The sequence below is a fragment of the Primulina huaijiensis genome, chromosome 15 (genome assembly GCF_012295235.1).
Source record: "Primulina huaijiensis isolate GDHJ02 chromosome 15, ASM1229523v2, whole genome shotgun sequence".
Classification (NCBI taxonomy): Eukaryota; Viridiplantae; Streptophyta; class Magnoliopsida; order Lamiales; family Gesneriaceae; genus Primulina; species Primulina huaijiensis.
The window spans coordinates 796,739-816,155 of record NC_133320.1 but is presented as its reverse complement, the minus strand read 5'-3'; the positions used below and the strand labels follow the sequence as shown (position 1 = coordinate 816,155).

Sequence of the window (19,417 nt, the reverse complement as noted above, 5' to 3'; positions counted from 1 at the left end):
TTAATCACTATGATACGTGGTTGTGTCGTATAAAGATATTTTTTTACCAATGTAATATCCTTCTCTAATAAGAATTAATTAAAATGAAAAATGCGTAAAAATACACTTGTACATTTATTTATAAGAAATGGACAAATAATAATAATAATAATAATAATAATAATAATAATAATATAGTTGAGAATTTATATAAAATAAAATGACACGAACGAGACAAAAACTCAGGAGAAAAATCGGCAATGGAGGGGAGAGAGAAGGATAAGGGGAAAGGAGGCGAAAGATTGACGACTGCGATCAGCAATCTCGCGGAGATGTCGTCAAATCTCGACTCTCTGCAGAAGCTACTCATGAAGAAAGCTGTTTACGTTGACGATGAAACCTTCGCCAAAGCCTCCCTCTGCTCCGAACAAGCTCGAAATATCAAGGTCGCGTTACTGCTTATTAATTGTTTTGATTGATCTTACAGTATTTCAGCTCAATTCAACATTTCTTTCGTGTTTCAATCGATTTTGGTTTTATTTTGTTTTACGAGGTTTTATTGGATTGTGTTGATGGCCGATTGCTCCTGTAATTGGGGTTTATGTGTATGTTGTATTAAAAGCGTTAGTGGGAAACACGTTATTTCTTCTGTCCCGTTACTACACACTCACACATGGACACATATAAATAGTTACAAGCGGTTACTGTACATTCATTGAACAATTTCCTTTTCATTCTTTGTATTCGTCAGAAGCCTTGAGCTTACATCAATGGAGATTCTTTTGTTCAATCGCTTTATGCTTTCTAATATGGTATCAGAGCTAACAAATCACTGAGCTACAGCTGTAGTTCTCCATGGCCAAGGGAAATCAAGCCTCAACGTCTTCTCAAGCTATGAACAATTCTAACGGCCGAATGATTTCTGAAGACTCGAGCAGTCCATTCTTTCTCCAGAACGGAGATCATCCTGGATTGGTGTTAGTCTCGCATCCGCTCACAGGTAATAATTACAATACTTGGAGTCGAGCAATGTCAATGGCGTTAACAGCCAAAAATAAGCTTGTTTTTGTTGATGGCGCTTGCTTACGCCCTAAGCTGGATGATTTGATGTATGGAGCTTGGAATCGTTGCAATAGCATGGTTATTTCGTGGATTTTAAACTCTGTTAGTCGCGAATTATCGGATAGTCTCTTGTATATACCTACGGCATCTGAGATTTGGATCGACCTAAGAGATCGGTTTCATCAGAGTAATGCTCCGAGAATATTTCAAATCAAGAAGCTTTTGACTGGTTTACAGCAAGGATCCATGGATATCAATGCCTATTATACCAAATTACGAACTCTTTGGGATGAGTTGAAGGATTTTCAGCCTGTATCTGTTTGCAATTGTGGATCAATGAAGGATTGGGTCAATTATCAAAATCAAGAGTGTGTGATGCAGTTTTTAATGGGGCTGAATGAATCTTATGCACAGATTCGTGCTCAAATTTTAATGATGGATCCAATCCCTGTGATATCTAAGGTTTTTTCACTAGTTGTTCAGGAAGAGAGGCAGCGTTCTATACACAAAGACATTACAAGTTCTTCTCCTGATCAATATTCTTTCACTCAACAACCTTCCGTGGTGGCTATGACTAAAGGAAATCAGTATGCTAAAGACAATTCTGGTGATAAGCCAGTTTGCTCTCATTGTCATATTAAAGGCCACACTATTGACAAATGTTACAAAGTTCACGGTTATCCGGTTGGTCATCCGAAATATAAGCAACAACAATTAGGCAGTGGTCGGCAGATACATGTCAACCAAACACATACTTCACCTGCTTCCTCAGTAAGTTCAATGGCAAATTCTCTGAATTCTGATCAATGCAGACAACTCATTGCCTTCTTGAGTTCCCAGCTTCAACTTGGTCATCCTAGCACACTGGAAACACAACAGCATGAGCCTTCCGCCTCTTGTTTCAGTGGTAAATATTCTTTGGCCTTTGGTCTTAATCCCTCCCTTAGTACTAGTTGGGTATTGGACACAGGAGCCACCCATCATATTTGTTGTTCATTGAGTTTCTTCTCTTCGAGCAAGTTATTTTCTTCAAATGTAACTTTGCCAAATAACTCAGTGGTGAATGCCACACACATTGGTACAGTACAACTGTCTCCTGATTTATCTCTGGATAATGTGTTGTTCGTTCCTCAATTTAGCTTTAACTTGCTCTCTATCAGCTCGTTAACTAGTCAAATTCCTTGCTCGGTTCACTTTCTTTCTGATTCCTGTTTTATTCAGACACTTACCACCAACAAGATGATTGGGATGGGTAGCAGGATGGGAAATCTGTATATTCTACATCACTCCAGCCCTTCTTCAACAGTCTGTAATGTTTCTTTTTCAAAATTAGAGTTGTGGCATTATAGAATGGGCCACCCTTCTTTTCATAAGCTGTCAGTTTTAGAGAATGTTTTTGGTGTTAATTCTTTAAAACATGATGGTATGATGCATTGCTCGATATGTCCCTTGTCCAAGCAAAAGAGGTTACCTTTTATTTCGCAAAACACACTATGTAACAGCCCTTTTCACCTACTTCACATTGATATTTGGGGTCCTTTTACTCCTTTGAGCATTGAGGGATACAAATATTTTTTGACTATAGTTGATGATCATACTCGTTTCACATGGATCTACTTGCTGAAAGCTAAATCGGATGTTTTGCATATATTTCCAAACTTCTGTAAGATGATTCATACTCAATTTGGACAGAAAGTTAAATCGGTTCGATCGGACAATGCTCCCGAACTCAATTTTTCTGATTTTTATAAGTCCGAGGGAATTATTTCTTATCATTCTTGTGTTGATAGGCAACAACAAAACTCTGTTGTGGAAAGAAAACACCAACACATCTTGAATGTGGCAAGATCCTTGATGTTTCAATCCAATATTCCTTTGTCATACTGGAGTGATTGTGTTCTCACTTCTGTCTATCTTATCAACCGCACGCCCTCATCTCCACTTTCAAATCAAACTCCTTTTGAACTCCTTTATCGTAAGAAACCCTTGTATGATCATTTGAGAGTTTTTGGTTGCATGTGTTATGGATCTACTCTCTTGAATCATCGCACAAAATTCTCCCCTCGTGCTATTAAATCTGTCTTCCTTGGATATCCAAATGGTTATAAAGCTTACAAACTCCTCAATCTTCTTACGAACGAAGTGTACATTAGTCGGGATGTTGTGTTTCATGAAACCATTTTCCCTTTTATGGACCAGCCATCTTCTCCTACACATCAGGACTTCTTTTCTGATGGTGTCCTACCTACACAGAAATCTGTTACACGAGAAACAACTACAGATTCTGGTCCCACATCTCGGTCACATAGAGTCTGTAATAAACCACTCCATTTACGTGATTATCACTGTTATTCTACTCAATCTTCTCCCATCTCGTCCACTGCTCATCCTCTGTCTCTTGTTCTTGGTGGTACTCGATTATCCAAGCAGTACTCTGTTTTCGTGCACAATGTTTCCTCTATCATTGAACCTCAGTCTTTTTCCCAAGCTGTTGTTAAGCCAGAATGGTGCCAAGCCATGGCCACTGAGCTTGAGGCATTGGAACGCAATGGGACTTGGTCCATTGTTTCCTTACCTCTTGGGAAGACCGCCGTTGGGTGTAGATGGGTCTATAAAGCTAAGTTTCATGCTGATGGTAGCCTAGAACGATACAAAGCTCGCCTTGTTGCCAAAGGCTACACGCAACAAGAGGGGATTGATTATCTTGAAACCTTTTCTCCCGTTGCAAAGTTTGTCACAGTTAGAGTTTTGTTGGCCTTAGCTTCAATTCGTGGATGGTTTTTGACTCAACTTGATGTCAATAATGCCTTTTTGCATGGCGACCTCTCTGAAGAAGTTTACATGTCTTTGCCTCCGGGTTATCAATGTAAGGGGGCGGATTTTCCTCCTAATGCAGTGTGCAAACTACACAAGTCTATCTACGGTCTCAAACAAGCTTCGAGGCAATGGTTTGCCAAATTCTCTTCCACATTGATTCGGATTGGTTTTGTTCAATCTCATGCTGACAGTTCTTTATTTGTACGAACTCGAGGTCGTACATTCTTGGCATTGTTGGTATACGTTGATGATATCGTACTGGCCACCAATGATAAAAAGGAAGCCACTGACTTGAAAATATTTTTGGACAGTTGTTTCAAATTGAAAGATCTTGGGGACTTGAAGTACTTCCTTGGTATTGAAGTTGCAAGATCTTCGAGTGGAATATCTATATGTCAACGCCATTATGCTTTACAGCTTCTTACAGAAACAGGCCTACTGGGTTGCAAACCACGTTCCACCCCCTTGGATGTTAACTTGAAGTTAAGTATTGAAGATGGTGAGTTGTTGCCCGATCCTTCGTTGTATCGAAGATTAGTGGGAAAGCTATTATATCTCACTATCACTCGACCTGATTTGGCTTATTCAGTGAATCGGTTAAGCCAATTTGTTGCTTGCCCAAGGGAACCACACCTACAAGCTGTGTACTCCATTCTTAAATATGTGAAGGGCACAGTTGGACAGGGCCTGTTTTATGCTTCTTCTTCATCTTTAAAGCTCAGTTTTTTCTCGGATTCTGATTGGGCAACATGTCCGGATACACGCCGCTCTGTTTCTGGCTACTGTGTCCTTATCGAGGAGTCCTTGGTTTCGTGGAAATCTAAGAAACAACACACTGTTTCCAGATCTTCTGCTGAAGCAGAATATAGGTCAATGGCTGCCGCTACTTGTGAAGTCGTTTGGATGCTAGCAGTACTTAAGGACTTGTGTATCTCATATAGTGACCCTGCGACACTGTTTTGTGATAGCCAATCGGCCATTCACATTGCCTCCAATCCAGTGTTTCATGAGCGTACGAAACATATCGAGATTGACTGTCACATTGTAATAGAAAAGGTGCAACATGGGCTTATCAAAGTTCTACATGTTTCCTCTCAACTTCAACTTGCGGACTTATTTACTAAGTCTCTGTTGCCGTCTCGATTTCGCATGTTGCTTACCAAGATGGGTGTTCACAACATTCACAGTCCATCTTGAGGGGGCGTATTAAAAGCGTTAGTGGGAAACACGTTATTTCTTCTGTCCCGTTACTACACACTCACACATGGACACATATAAATAGTTACAAGCGGTTACTGTACATTCATTGAACAATTTCCTTTTCATTCTTTGTATTCGTCTGAAGACTTGAGCTTACATCAATGGAGATTCTTTTGTTCAATCGCTTTATGCTTTCTAATATGTTGGTTTCAAGTTACTTGACGCTAACTGAATTGTTGGGGTTTGGTACTTCGTTTTGGAATTTTCGAGATACATTCTTGGGTGAAGCGGTATCCGAGGATTTAATGGAGTATGGAGAGTTCGGAGATTTGAGATGGCATAACACCTATACTTTCAGAAAATAATCACAAATAGTTCATTTTATCTTTTTGTCATTTGAGGGGTGTCCGCCAATGCTCTCCATGAAGATGCTTTCTATGGCTTCACAGATGTTTATTAAATTTGGGATTATTCCCTTTTGTGTTTCGTCTGGGGACACCGTAGATAGCCATTACCTTAGAGTTTCCAATTGGAAGCACTGCCGCACTTGCCACATTATTTTTCAGCTTACTATAATTTAGATTTTTTTAACGAGGTCTACCGGTTTTGTTCATCTAACATTGCAAATACAAGCTTAAACAATGATGTTAGTTTCCAGCTAATGTATGCTGCTGGTAACCGTATTATAATCATGTTATATTTCAAATAAGGTAGACCCTTTGACGAATGCTTCTATATCTAGAATGTGGTTGATGTTTGGGTCTAGAGAGGGACAAGCTTGTGATCACACTTTTGTTTGATAGATGTACCTTTTGTTTTTTGTGGGCATAGTATCATATATTAACCATGGATCAACTCCTGTGAGATTCTCCTTGATGGGTTTTGCATGCAACTGCTATGCATTTGTTTTTTTTTTTTTATGAAAATGCCTAACCCAAGTTTCTTATAAATCCACTAAGCCTTTAACACTTGTTCCATGATCCGATGTGGTGCATGGTTATATCAAATAGATGTTTATAAAATTCTGTTACGATAAATGACGGACATAACAAAACCATGGACTTAAAACCTCCTCTCTAGTCATGTAATGAGTTTCCTATTTGTACATGAGCATGGGATTGTTGTCAGTTTGTCTGAGAAGATTCTTGTTCTCAATTGACTGGACATTTTTTAAAATGAAAGGGCTGATTCATACTGAAATTTGCAACTAGTAGTTGTATATCAAAATGATGTATATTGACCCGTTGGAGGACTGTTGAACGATTGCTTGATGCAGATTTTCGAGTTACTGTAGGTTCTTGAGCAAAGAGTAGAGACCTTAGAAAGGGAACTTGATGCTTCCATTTCAGCTGCTGCTTGTGCACGTATGGAAAAGCGTCATGCTGAGGCAGCACAAAAAGCTACTGAAATACGTGAACAAGATATTACAAAAGAACTTGAAAACACTACAAGTATGCTTCTTTATCTCCTTCATTATGACTACAGAGAGAATTCTTTTATGCAATTCTTTATTGTTGATATTCTGTGTCAACAGTCTACTCAATAGATTTTTGGTCAGCAGAGAAAATTGAATTCTGTTCGAGGATTTTATGCAAGATAAAGATAATGATTTTAACGTCATCAGGTGTATTATTTTTGGTCTAAAATAGCATCAAGGATAATTAGAAAAAGGTGCTATTTTGGCTGTTGTAAATTGGACATGTAAACTACACAGATTCTTTTTGTTTTCTGTTATGCAAACTTAGATCGTCTTATTTTCCTTTAGGCATTGCCTGAGAAATGATGCAATGCTACCCTAGAGATCAGAAAAAATCTGTGTCAATCTTCGTATTTGCCTTTACGGCTTTCTGTATTATTTGGTTCTGTTCTGTTGTAGAGGTATTCGAACTGCACATGGAAGAGCTGCGCGTGAAGCAAGAAGAGATATTAAAGCGAGATAAAGAGATCAAACTTCTAAAGGCCAAAATCCAAACTCTTGGAGGCAGGGAATCACATCCAAGGAACAGCTGAGCCTGCCTAGTCACTTAAAAAGAAATTTGTGTACGTACGCATATGGATACGTGTGAATGTGAACTTCAAAAGATTGACACAGTAGAGAACCTGAGCTTTGTTGATTGTCTGCTACCTGCATGATATTGCGTCTTTAAAAATTGGAAAATTTTAGTTGCTTGTCAAGTTGTTAAAACATAGCTGTTTCCTTGTGCAAGCTTAAGTCGGGGCTTTATTTGAAAGGAATGCTTTAATCAATTAATGTTGGCGCTTATTATTGCTTATATGTTAGTTGGCAAATATTGCAGGTTTTATCAAATATTTTTCCCGCAATCAATTTATATATTTTCATGGGGTCCCAAGTCAAAGAAAAAGGATCAAATTGGCTTCCACGTCATTTTATTATGTATAGATATGTTACTCTGTCTACTCAAGTGGTGTTGGCTTGTCAAGAAACTGTAAAATATTTGCACATTCCATTTGCCAACTGCCCACATGATGTATCACGTTGCATACCATACCCATACTTTTAATCCTGGGAGTCGTCAAGATTTCCTATTCTAACTTCATAATTAGTGGCTTGAAATTGTTTTCTACTATGGAGATCTTTTGTGCTTATAGCTTTGTTATCACGATATCTCTTACATGCAGATATTATTACAGCAGCAGATTGGGTTATTATTATGATCCATCTTCAGGGTATTATTGCAGTGCTGTATCGGGGAAATGGTGAGTGTGACAATATCTCCTTTTTTTGTTGGCTTTTATATTGCCACTGCTTCGTGTGCTAGCTTTTTGCTGTGCTAAGATGGCAGAGGCTTCAAGTGCCCAGACTTGTAATGTGCACTACATGTCATATATTTTAAGAAGATTTTGTGTTCTATATACGGATGTCATGATCTTTTGTACTACGTACTTGAAATAAAAAAACTGTGCTACTCGAGCATATTGATCTAGTTTTCGCTTTTTATGCTCAAATTTGACTTGCATGTGTGTATGTAACTCAAGTTCAAACATCTTATATTTGAAAATGATGATCAAAATCTTATTTTAGGTCTTCTAGTAAACATTAGTTTGGAGAGTTCTTTGCTAGCAACCACCTGTTGCACTCATATGTTTGCATACAGGTATTCATATATTGAAGAATCAGGGACGTATGATGAGATCCCTCAAGAAGCTGACGGCGTGCTCACTGAGAGTTGAAAAAGATTAGTGCGTTTGGGTACTGTTTGGGGTGTCACGTTCCTTATCTCCACATTGTTATCTTATGTTAGTTAAGTAGACACAAAACTCCCAATATAACGCAGTTTCATAGCTCAATATGACCTAAAATTTATATATCAAAAAACTAAATCAAACAGTGCGGCCAGTTTTTTGTTTACCCACTTACAAATGGTCTGGCCCATGCCGGAACAGCCCATTGAAGTCTAGAAATAGCATACAGTCGTGTTTCACATTTTAGATTTACTATTATTTAATTGGTTTAAATTAGAATGAAATATCTTATGTTAATTAAGTTTTTTTTTCCTTCAATTTCAGTACNGTGTCAAAATCAGACACGATCCACTTTCAACCCGAAAAAAATCAGGTTTAAGGTTTTCGGGTTCGGGTCAGATCGGATTGGACCCGATAGCTGACCCGAAAAAAATGACTATGTTGGGTTCGGTTCGTTGACCCGAAAATTTTAAATTTTTTTTTAAAATTTGATTAATAAATATTGCCTACATTTTTATATATTGTATGTCATAAAATATATTTATTGTATATTTATATCATAAATTTTCATAATTTAATATTTATTTTGAATATTTTTTTAGTTTCTAAACCATTGTTTATTTGATTTAGTAAATATATTTTATTTTTCTACAATTAGACTTTCAAATTTAAATCATATATATGAGAGATATTTTGTTATTACGTGTTTAAATTACATTTTTTTTTGAATTTTATTTAATTTTTTAAAAAAAATTTCGAAATCGGGTTGAGCGGATTGATTCGTGTTCAGGTTCGAGTTTCCTCGGATTCGGATTGGACAATTTTTGAATAATATTATTACTCAACTCGACTTAATCCATCCAAATCACTCGAATTGACCATCTTAGTTGCTGGACACGAAGATACACACACACTGGACGACATATAAAATATGTATATATTTATATAATAAAGTTGTCACGTGTGGTCCAATCATTGGAGGAAGAGCTCTTGGGTATGCGAGGACCGAGAAGTGACCTTCCTCCCGGAGGGGTAAACGGTAACGTACAAAATCTGCTCAAAGTCAAAATAAATTCATCTCTCATTCCTCCCCTCTTCTCCTCTACGCGTTTTCTCTCTCTTCTCACCGCGTGCGCGTGCAAATATAAATAAGTTTTATCTGGACCACTCTGATCAACTCATCAATGGCTGAAATCGGATCGTCCTACAGTCCAAGGCACCGTTTAGGTAAGATTTGACCCAAAACCTGACTGTTTTTTTTTTCTCTTTTTTTGGTGAGAGTATCTAGAGTTTATAGGGTTATCACGAGCTTTGAACAAGTGCCGTGAGTGCAAGTTTTGAAGTGGAGAATATGGGCGAAAAGTGGTTAGATTTATTTTTGATGATATGAAAAGGGTTTTGTGCGGTCAAGGTGTGTACAGTTCTTGGTTATATTCATGAGGATATTCTGATGTGATCCTTTGGGAATGTTTCAAAATCACATCACTGCACATTAACATGAAGGTCCGGTTCTGATGTCTGAGAACACTCAATATTTTGTGGGAAAGTCACATGTTTGCTGAGTGACGGAGAACCAAGTGCTTGACTTTAAATTTGTGCGTTTATCACCAGAGCACTGTAGTGAGAAATATCGCCTACCAGTCAGAAATGCGCCAAATAAAACAAGCTGTTTAAATATTGCTGGTTTGCTCCATCAAAAAATTGTTTTGGTGTATCGTGGTAATTGATAGTTGGAAAGCACATGTAATTTCTTGTCATTGATTTGCAGATGTTCAGCAGATATTGTCTGAAGCCCGACACCGGTGGCTGAGACCTGCTGAGATTTGTGAAATCCTGAGATGCTATGAAAAATATAAAGTTTCTCCACAGCCTCCAAATAAGCCAGTTAGTAAGTCTTTTTATCCATCCACAGTAAACTTTCTTTCATTTGTTGTTTATGTGAATGAAGCTATCAGAGTAGTATCTTTATAAGCATATGGATACACATTGATTCTATTTTTCTTTAAACAACAAGAAAGCTAAGAACAACCCTTATGTATTTTGAAGGGGCATAAGAAATCTTAATGGCACAGTTCACCAATAGAGAGTCCTAATATGAATTGGGAGAGCCTTCTCTCACCGCAGTAGAAAAATTATTGTTATCTGTAATCCCCAATTATCATTACTGAAGACTTTATTTTACTTTATCCCAAATTGGTTTTTCTTATCTGATGTAAGATTTCGCCAAGTGCTTCCAGATAATGTTAAGATGTGTGAAATCGATTTGATTTATCCCAGTGCTTTAAGAAGATACGTGATAATTGGTGCCAATAAATTTACTTTTCTTTTCATTATCTGTCTTCAATTGTGTAATGTGTGTGTGTATATATATGTAAATTTTTTTTTCAATTTTTATTGAAGAATCAATAGCCAAGCATTTATTTACCTTGATGCATGATTCTTGTCAGGCGGTTCTGTTTTTCTTTTTGATCGGAAAATATTGAGGTACTTCCGGAAGGATGGTCATAACTGGAGAAAGAAAAACGATGGGAAAACTATCAAGGAAGCCCATGAAAAATTGAAGGTAAGTGGAGATAGATGGCCATTTTGTTTTAGCATACCTTGTCTATCCAGACTAGTTTGTGACCGTGTTTTGAAACACGTAGACGGTTGGTCAAGTAAATGAAAAAACTTGGTAACCTTTCTGGATGTTCCCAACTTCAGGTTGGAAGTGTTGATATGTTACACTGCTACTACGCTCATGGAGAGGATAACGAAAATTTTCAGAGGCGAAGCTATTGGTTGCTTGAGCAGTAAGTCTTAACTTTTAAATATCCCACACTAAATTTCTGTGATCTATCTGACAAACTGTGGTGGTTTTGCTTATGGCAGAGGGTTCTTGACCTTTTTCTCATAGATTGTGCCACAAATTTTGTACTTGGTTAAAAAAAAAAATTCTCGCTATTTATTCAGTGAACATTTACTCCAAAATCAATTTCAACATTTGTTTTATTCTTAACTATGAGACATTTATTACAACATCTTGATGGGTATAGTTTTAATTCCTGCAATATTTCCTAATGATTTATATTTGTTGAGAAATTGCCTCGCTATTTTTTGAAAATTATTAACCTTAAAGCTACACGAGTTCTCGCAAGCTTTATTCAATCTCAGAATAAGTTTAATAACAAAATCGCCCTTTCAAATGGTGTGAAAATTTTAAACATCTCAGAAGCATTTGTTAATGCTTTCCACGTTTTTTGGCGGTGCAGGGATCTCATGCACGTAGTTTTTGTTCATTATCTGGAAGTTAAGGTCAGCCTCTATTTGCTTCTTATTTTATATTGTTTAAGCAGTATTGTATTCCATCTTAAGTGGTTTCCTCAAATACTACATGGTCCACAATTTGCAAACACTTCACATCCACCTACTCTTATATTTTCAACGTGTCATTTCTACCAAACATCCCCACCTCATGTGGCAAATTAGATTATATGTTTGGTCGTTCTTCTGTGCTCAATTTGCTCTATGCTTATGGCCACCAATTACCAGAGAAGAAGCTTTCAAAATCTTTGTGCAGCTTCCTTTTGTGAGATAATTCCTGTAACTGCGGAGCAGACTTGATCAAGAGAACAACACTGCATCACATCCTTTTTACCTTCATCCCGACAACTTGTAGAAAATAGTAGTACGATGTTGAACAAAGTGACGTTATAAAACGAAATTCACAAGGCAGCCACTCAAAAAGGTTGAAACTCCTATTTAATGGGGGCGAACCTGGTAGGAATCAATGTCTAAATAAAACACAACATTTATATCAAAATTTGTCACAATTTGGTAATATCAATTGTGATTTCTGAATTTGTCATCAGGCATAAACGAACCGAATCGAATAGAAGGCTCGAATAAGATACATTCGAGTCTGATTTGAAGCTCAAAATTTTTAATATTTTTTGCTCGAATTCGGTTTGAATCGAGACTCGAGTTCGAATTTGGCTACAAAATACGCTAGTTGTTTGAAAATAAAAGCTCAAAATATATTTATTTAATATATAATTATATTATATTACTGAAATATTAAAACTTGCGAGCGGCTCGTGAACTAGTTCGACTCGAATCAAATTCGAGCAAGTTCAAAATATTATATCACTTCGAAAAAAGTTCGAACGTGTTCGAGTTCGACTTGAATTCGATACTTTCAAATACAAATCAAATATTTTTTGAGTCAAATTTAAAAGCTCGTGTTATCATAATCCAAAATGTGAAAATTACATTACCATTGAACAAATAATTTACAAATTTCTCTTGAACCCCTTAACCACTACAAAGAAAGCATATTAACTTGCATGGATTGAGATTTTAACGGTGTAAATAATCTCCCATTAACATTTTGAACTTGATGGCTCGATATGAAGCATTTAATTCATTGAACTCTAAGATATTGTTGCCGCAAAGTTGGGTATTATATATCGGGTGGTTAATGAAATTTTGGGGTTTTCTGTCTTTTCCTTCTTCAGGGTAATAAGACGAATAGCAGCTATGTTAGAAACATAGAGACAGAGACATCCTATTCTGAAAATGGAATGTCATTTCGTGGAACAAGCCCCACCAGCACCATGTCCTCAGCATATGAAGATAATGAATCCGGTAGTTATACTGCCCCACTCTACTGTTTCCCGGGAGTCTTTTTGAATAATCACTCTTTGATTGTCATTGAGATTGATATCAACAAGTGGTCATCAACTAATTGTTCTGTTTGGTTGTGATTGAGATTGATATCTACAACTGCTCGTTAACTAATTGTTCCTTGTTGCTCTTATGGATCCATATGCAATATATAATCTACTACAGAGGATAATCACCAAGCAAGTTCCAGATTTCATTCATGTTCAGAGTCACCTTTGACAGATGACTGCCATTCTGGTTTCTCAAGCTTTAATGATCTGCTACAACTTCCAGGTATCTGATTGTTTATATCATACATATTAAGCGTTTTTCATTGTCAGCGGGCCAAATGCTAAATTTGTATCAAATATTCTGTTAAAAGGAAATCAGCAATTTGATGCCGCAAATTACAAGTTACTTTCCCAGGGGATTGGGGAGGGAGAATTTAGTGGAGGCAGTTTTATATCTGAATCTCAAACAATACCTGATTTGGCATCATGGCAACAGGTTTACGGACTCCATATCATAGGTTTGGTGGCGTATAGCTTGTCTAAATGTTTTCATAAAGTGTGTATGAAAACAATTCCAAGTGCAGTAGTTTGATCATCGTGTGCTTGTTTTGGACAGGCGAAGATGTTAATGAGCAGGTATCTGGGTGTTCTCTGCCCATCCAAGCCAATTGGCAGGTACTCACTCATATACTGTGTTTTTGGACCTTGGTAAACCACCTCCAATCAAATATGTAAATAGGTAGTCATTCACCATGCACCATCATGAATTTTTTCTAAAGCATCTCTAATTGTCTCCCTGGTCTAATTCTTGCTCCTGTTCTATGGAGATTCAGGTTGGTCATGATGGCATTTGAGTGAATAATTTCTCGAACTTGAAAACAACCTCAATCTTTTTACCTAATTGACCAATCATAAAGTTGGTCCCTCTTTAATCAAGAACAGGCCTTTGAACATACTCTCTTCTGCATCGTTAGTTAATGTGACTCCACTGCTTGCTAGTAAAATAATACACTGCTTGGACACCCTATAAATATTGGGAAAAAAATTTGTGCATATGCATTACATTCAGCGGTCAATCTTTCAGCTTTTCATTTCTTTGTAAAGTTTCTTTCCAGGTATTGTCGGTATCGAAAATGACAGTAAATAACCTTAGTAATGAAGCTAACATATATGGTTTCATTACCAGAAGTGTAAACACAAGTTGTCATCTGTTCCACTGATGATATTTTTTTGACCGCAACATGCATGTATTCCTTTTCATGAATTGTTTCTTATTTTACCTTTTTTCCAGCCCTCATATGAGGACTGTTCATTTCATTTGAACAGTGCAACTGTAAACCAGGATTTGATGTTGAATTTAGCTCATATTCCTGGAAGTACTTTGTTTGAGGAGAAATCTCTTCTACCAAATCAAAAGAATGAGATGGAGCGCTCTTACACATATCCTGATGAGCATAAGGAGCAGCCTGAGCAAAGTAATCTTCAAATGCTGATTTCAGATTCTGAATATGGAAATGGAATAAACTCAAATTTGGATGATGTTGGGAGTATCCATGGAAATCATAACTACTCATTCTCGCCGAAAATCCCAATAATGAATGGATTAAAGGCAGAAGAAAGCTTGAAGAAAGTTGATAGCTTCTCCCGTTGGGTTGATAAAGAACTTGGAGAAGCTGATGAATTGCAATTGAAGTCAACTACTGGAAGTTCATGGAGTCTTATGGGAAGCGAGGATGACTCCAATATGCCAGGTCAATTGCAGGAATACATAGAAACACTGAACCCTTCTATTTCCCAGGATCAGCTTTTTAGCATTATTGATTTTTTGCCAAACTGGGCATATTCAAACTCAGAGACCAAGGTATTTTGTGGTAGTTTTTATCCCTTACATCAATCTTAATAGCAAACTGAAAGTTTATTGACCAAGAACCGATCTCCTGCTTTTATTCTCTAGAAATTATGGTATAGACTTGTTAACTTTTTGGTTTTGATATGAGAAGGATGCTACGCCATCATTCTTTTCTGTTCTTGTTATAATTTTATTTCTCTATTTTTCAACTTGTAGTTGGAATTATTTGCTGTAAACATGTCATTTGAGGTGCATATTTACAGCAGCACCTACTGTGTTGTTAACATCTTGTTTCACTGCCAAGCAGGTTTTGGTTGCTGGAACTTTTCTCAAAAGCAAACAGGAGTTGGCAAAATGCAGATGGTCGATTATGTTCGGAGAAGTGGAGGTTCCAGCGGTGGTTTTAGTAGATGGATTTCTCTCTTGCTATACTCCGCCACACAATCCTGGACTTGTTCCTTTCTATATAACTTCTTCAAACAGGTTGTCTTGTAGTGAAATAAGAGAATTTGAATTTAGGGTTGGGTCAGACCAAAATAGCGATGTCAATGAACATGATGCCACCATAATGCATCTCCAGCAACGGTTTGAGAAGTTGGTCTGCATGGGACCTGTTGAAAGCCAGGTCAATTCAGTGGAGGATGTTTTTGAAAAGCAGATTGTAGTCAAGGCTGTCATTTCTTCCATAGAGAACGAAAAGCGAATGGATGCCAAGCTGGAATCAATAAATGGCAAGTCGCAGCTGAAAATGATTGGGAAACAGCTCCTTGAAAAGTCACTTAAAGAGAAATTTTATGATTGGCTTCTCCAACAAGTAATGGAAGGCAGGGGGCTAGCATTTGTTGATGAAATGGGTCAAGGTGTGTTGCATTTAGCAGCTGCTCTTGGTTTTTATTGGGCCCTCCAGCCAATTATAGTTTCAGGAGTGAGTATAGATTTTCGTGATGTGAATGGATGGACAGCACTACATTGGGCTTCATTCTATGCCAGGTAGAGTCGTTGAACTTTTTTTTTGGTTTGTTTGCATATTCCGGAGTATAAACAGTCCAGTAGAGCAGAAATTTTATGTTGATTGTGACTGTTTATACTCTGTGAAAGTGTAAACTCATGTAACTGGCATTTGATGTTGCTTTTGCTTATTTTTAGGAACATTGGTTCTACCATTGAAAACAGTACAGTTCTTAATCTGTGCAAAACTTTAGTTACATGAGGTCTGAATGCTTGTACAATGACAAATTCAAAAAATTGGTATAATTATTTCTTTGCTGATTATAAGATTGTCAGAAAATAAAATGTTTGTCAAAACAGTAATATGCTGGGTTTACCTCAGAATGATATATATATACTAATCGTCATTTTTTTAAAAATAAATTTCTGTTTTGCTTTAATATGTTCCTGCTGTTAATAGGGAGGACACAGTTGCAGCCCTTGTTTCTTTGGGTGCATCTCCCGGAGCTCTGACAGATCCTACTTCTGAATTTCCACTGGGTAGATCTCCTGCAGATCTGGCTGCTGCCAGTGGACACAAGGGGATATCTGGTTTCCTAGCCGAGACTTCCTTGACTGCACACCTATCATCTCTTGGTGTGACTGATGGACAGAAAGATGGCAGTGTCAATGTTTCTGCAGTTAAAGCAATACAAACGCTTGCGGAGCGGGTGGCTGTTCCTGATTCTGAAAAGGATGTACCAGATGCACTCTCACTGAAGGATTCACTTACTGCTGTATGTAATGCTACTCAAGCAGCCTCTCGGATCCATCAAATTTACCGCATTCAATCATTTCAGAGGAAACAGCTTAACATACAGGGATCTGAAGACTTGTCTCCAGATGAAAAGGCTGTTTCCCTTATAACAGCTAAAACAAGCAGGTTAGGTCATTCTGCTGGTGTGGCCAATACTGCTGCTACACGCATTCAGAAAAAGTTTCGTGGTTGGAGGATGCGAAAAGAATTTTTGCTAATAAGACAGAAAATTGTCAAAATCCAGGTGCTTTTCCTGTTCTCATTTATAGAACCAATATGTTTCGACTTATATAATAAAGGTTCATATTTTCTCAGGAATTCCTTTCCACAGTCTATTAAATATGACCATATTCAAGTAAATATGGAAGCTGGTTTCAAGAGACATTTAAAAAAAAACAGTCACTGCAGAAAAGCATCTTATGTTTGTTTTCATTTTTCGGAATCAATTTCTCATCTCGCTAAATAAAAACATAATTATCATTAATTTTTATTTTCTTTTCCAAATTCCAAATTCCAAATTTTCGTTCATTTTCACTTCTTCCCTTAAGACTCACCAAAATTAAACCGAACATTGTGCATGATCTTCCAGCTTTTCTGAATCTAATATAGACCCAATAGTCGAGCACAATTGAAATCATCTACTCTAAAACTGTCTCTCCTTGGTGGCACAGGCTCATGTAAGGGGGCATCAAGTGAGGAAGAAGTATAAACCTATTATATGGTCAGTGGGAATCATGGAGAAGGTGATTTTACGATGGAGACGCAAAGGGAAGGGACTGCGTGGATTCCGATCTGATGCAATGTTGAAAGAGCAGAATACACAAGCCAGCTTGCTCCATGAGGATAATTATGACTTCCTGAAGGAAGGAAGAAAGCAAGCTGAAGAAAGGACACATAAAGCACTTTCCAGGGTGAAGTCCATGGTTCAATATCCTGAAGCACGAGCTCAATACCGTAGGTTACTGACTTCAGCTGAAGTTTTCCGTGAAAATAAGGTATCAATATTTGTTTTTATAAAACCAATGCACACCCAACTATGTGGAGGTTCCATATGTGTTTGAACCCATTTGTTTTCCCAGCTCATCTATTTTTAAATGTGCTTTCCATAAACTTTTGCGATTAGATATTTCTAGGAGATAGTACAAAGAAAAAAAAAATTGTTTATGGCTGGCTGTTTCAGAGGATACTGGGTTTGCGATTACTTGGGATGAAAACACTAGCCGAAAACACTAGCCACAATTAGTTGAGTGTTTGAAAACTCTCTTCCTATTCACAACTTAATTAGACCGTTTCCCAACCTTTTCATATCTAGCATCTTTAAGGCTTCGGGATGAAATCCACTTTGTTCATGATTAGAGAAGTGTGTAGAGTATTAAGAATGTTAATATGGTGTTTGAGGAGGTATTAATTATGAATAAATATTGATTGGAAATCGAGCACTGAAGAACAAAGTCTGAACCCCTACAAGCAGCTTTTCTCATGATGGCTTTTCTTTATCCCAAGGATTTCTTTACTTCATGAACCTGTTCTTTGTCTCCTTGAAAGAAGGATTTGAAAAGTCATGCCACTTGCCATTCACATGGGATTAAAATTTTGAGTATTCTTGCTGTGGCTTGGCTTCAAGTACGAAGGGGGGTGAAGTGATTGTTTAGGAAGCACTTCGCATCTTTTGTTTTGAATGTCATTTCTTGTTATTTCTATGCATATGTATGCATGACGAGTGCTTAAAATTTTGTATCTTAAATATAAGCTCGCACAGATCATTCATGTACAGTAAGGAACAAGAAATGAAACCAAATTATGCTACAAATTACTCAAAAGTGATACTAGGAGGTGCTTGTTTGATGCTTCTCGGAAACTTTCATTTTATTTACCTTCAGCTCTTCTGTTCTCACTAGTTTTCAAAAATTTGAATCATTTTTGTTGCATATTCAATCACGGAAGACCATTTTCTTCCCATTTTTCTGAACTAATTCCCAATCTTCTACAGGATGCTTCAGATAGGATTCTAGACAACATCGTAGATACAATTTATCCTGAAGAGGATCTATTCGACTTGGAGACTCTGTTGGATGATGATAGTTTCATGTCTCTTGCGTTCGAATGAACGAGCACATAAATTACCAACATTGCGTATGTCCGCCCATCCGCAACTGTTTTTCATTCTATTTGTATATATGTATAGTGAGGGGCACAACGGCTAACCTTGTAGCGGTCCATGTCTGTTTGTTTCACGGTATTTCATTACATATCTCATGTACATGGATAAATGGTATCTCTGTTGTCGAGGACGTGTATCATTTATCTTTATACATGAAGGGGAGATGAAAAATCATTTGGAACAAAAGATTTGGACCTACTTTATTGATTGTGTGTGATGATATTTTTGTGCATATGTATTTCACTGATATTTCTGCTAGCATTTCCCCTTAGTTTGTTTTCGTCCTTGTTCATCATGTAATCGAGATGAAAGATTGGGTTTGTCTTGCAAATTCTATTATAGATAAAGTTTGATATTTTTTATTAGATAATTTTTTTTTTTTACAACACCTGACAATCATTTTGTTTTAAATTATATATAATTGGTGAAATGAAATTATCTACTAACTCGATTATCAAATGAAATTTCTTGTCGACTACCGAAGGTACACACACTATTATTATGATGATATATCAAACTCTTTGGTGTTTGATATTTTGTGGCAGGTTTGCAAAACTCTTTGGTGTTTAATATAATGAAGACATTATGGTATTTTTTTTGTTTCGCCAAATCAATTAAAATTTAGTTAATACCTTAAATAATATAGTCGAGATAGTGTGTATTATACTTTTATAAACTTCATGAATTTTTTTAATTGCAAATTTATAATAACTTAGAACAAATTATATATTCGGAATTCTTGTGTT

At 36.9% G+C, this 19,417-nt stretch overlaps 2 protein-coding genes across 7 annotated transcripts; both read left to right on the top strand.

Moving 5' to 3' along the window:
* Positions 1 to 197: 197 nt before the first annotated feature.
* LOC140960150 (uncharacterized) lies at positions 198 to 8,501 on the top strand. 3 transcript variants are annotated; one of them, XR_012172119.1, is made up of 5 exons: positions 198 to 425; positions 6,353 to 6,509; positions 6,935 to 7,098; positions 7,699 to 7,776; positions 8,175 to 8,501. XR_012172119.1 is itself a non-coding variant. In XM_073418299.1 (4 exons), exons 1-3 carry the CDS (start codon positions 240 to 242, stop codon positions 7,066 to 7,068), a joined length of 477 nt encoding a protein of 158 aa, XP_073274400.1. In that variant the 5' UTR covers positions 198 to 239; the 3' UTR covers positions 7,069 to 7,098; positions 7,699 to 8,073. The 3 variants fall into 3 exon arrangements, 2 of the variants coding, with proteins under 2 accessions (XP_073274400.1, XP_073274399.1); XM_073418299.1 differs by lacking the exon at positions 8,175 to 8,501 and having other exon boundaries at positions 7,699 to 8,073; XM_073418298.1 differs by lacking the exons at positions 7,699 to 7,776; positions 8,175 to 8,501 and having other exon boundaries at positions 6,935 to 7,365.
* A 775-nt stretch (positions 8,502 to 9,276) lies between these two features.
* On the top strand, positions 9,277 to 19,053 carry LOC140959983 (calmodulin-binding transcription activator 2). 4 transcript variants are annotated; one of them, XM_073418069.1, is made up of 14 exons: positions 9,277 to 9,489; positions 10,031 to 10,150; positions 10,710 to 10,825; positions 10,966 to 11,054; positions 11,514 to 11,556; positions 12,759 to 12,888; positions 13,093 to 13,200; positions 13,289 to 13,435; positions 13,534 to 13,592; positions 14,209 to 14,778; positions 15,074 to 15,756; positions 16,175 to 16,754; positions 17,182 to 17,505; positions 18,501 to 19,053. In XM_073418069.1, exons 1-14 carry the CDS (start codon positions 9,447 to 9,449, stop codon positions 18,615 to 18,617), a joined length of 3,129 nt encoding a protein of 1,042 aa, XP_073274170.1. In that variant the 5' UTR covers positions 9,277 to 9,446; the 3' UTR covers positions 18,618 to 19,053. The 4 variants fall into 4 exon arrangements, with proteins under 4 accessions (XP_073274170.1, XP_073274172.1, XP_073274171.1 ...); XM_073418070.1 differs by lacking the exon at positions 9,277 to 9,489 and adding an exon at positions 9,526 to 9,673; XM_073418072.1 differs by lacking the exon at positions 9,277 to 9,489 and adding an exon at positions 9,683 to 9,945.
* The last annotated feature ends 364 nt before the right edge of the window (positions 19,054 to 19,417 follow it).

What these genes read in the sequence shown, in the direction of transcription:
- LOC140960150 (XM_073418299.1), top strand. Translation starts at nt 240, where the DNA reads ATGGAGGGGAGAGAGAAGGATAAGGGGAAAGGAGGCGAAAGATTGACG. An exon ending in AACAAGCTCGAAATATCAAG is followed by an intron (nt 426 to 6,352) that starts GTCGCGTTACTG and finishes GAGTTACTGTAG; the next exon opens with GTTCTTGAGCAAAGAGTAGA. An exon ending in AGAACTTGAAAACACTACAA is followed by an intron (nt 6,510 to 6,934) that starts GTATGCTTCTTT and finishes GTTCTGTTGTAG; the next exon opens with AGGTATTCGAACTGCACATG.
- LOC140959983 (XM_073418069.1), top strand. Translation starts at nt 9,447, where the DNA reads ATGGCTGAAATCGGATCGTCCTACAGTCCAAGGCACCGTTTAG. An exon ending in ATATGAAGATAATGAATCCG is followed by an intron (nt 12,889 to 13,092) that starts GTAGTTATACTG and finishes AATCTACTACAG; the next exon opens with AGGATAATCACCAAGCAAGT. An exon ending in ATTCAAACTCAGAGACCAAG is followed by an intron (nt 14,779 to 15,073) that starts GTATTTTGTGGT and finishes ACTGCCAAGCAG; the next exon opens with GTTTTGGTTGCTGGAACTTT.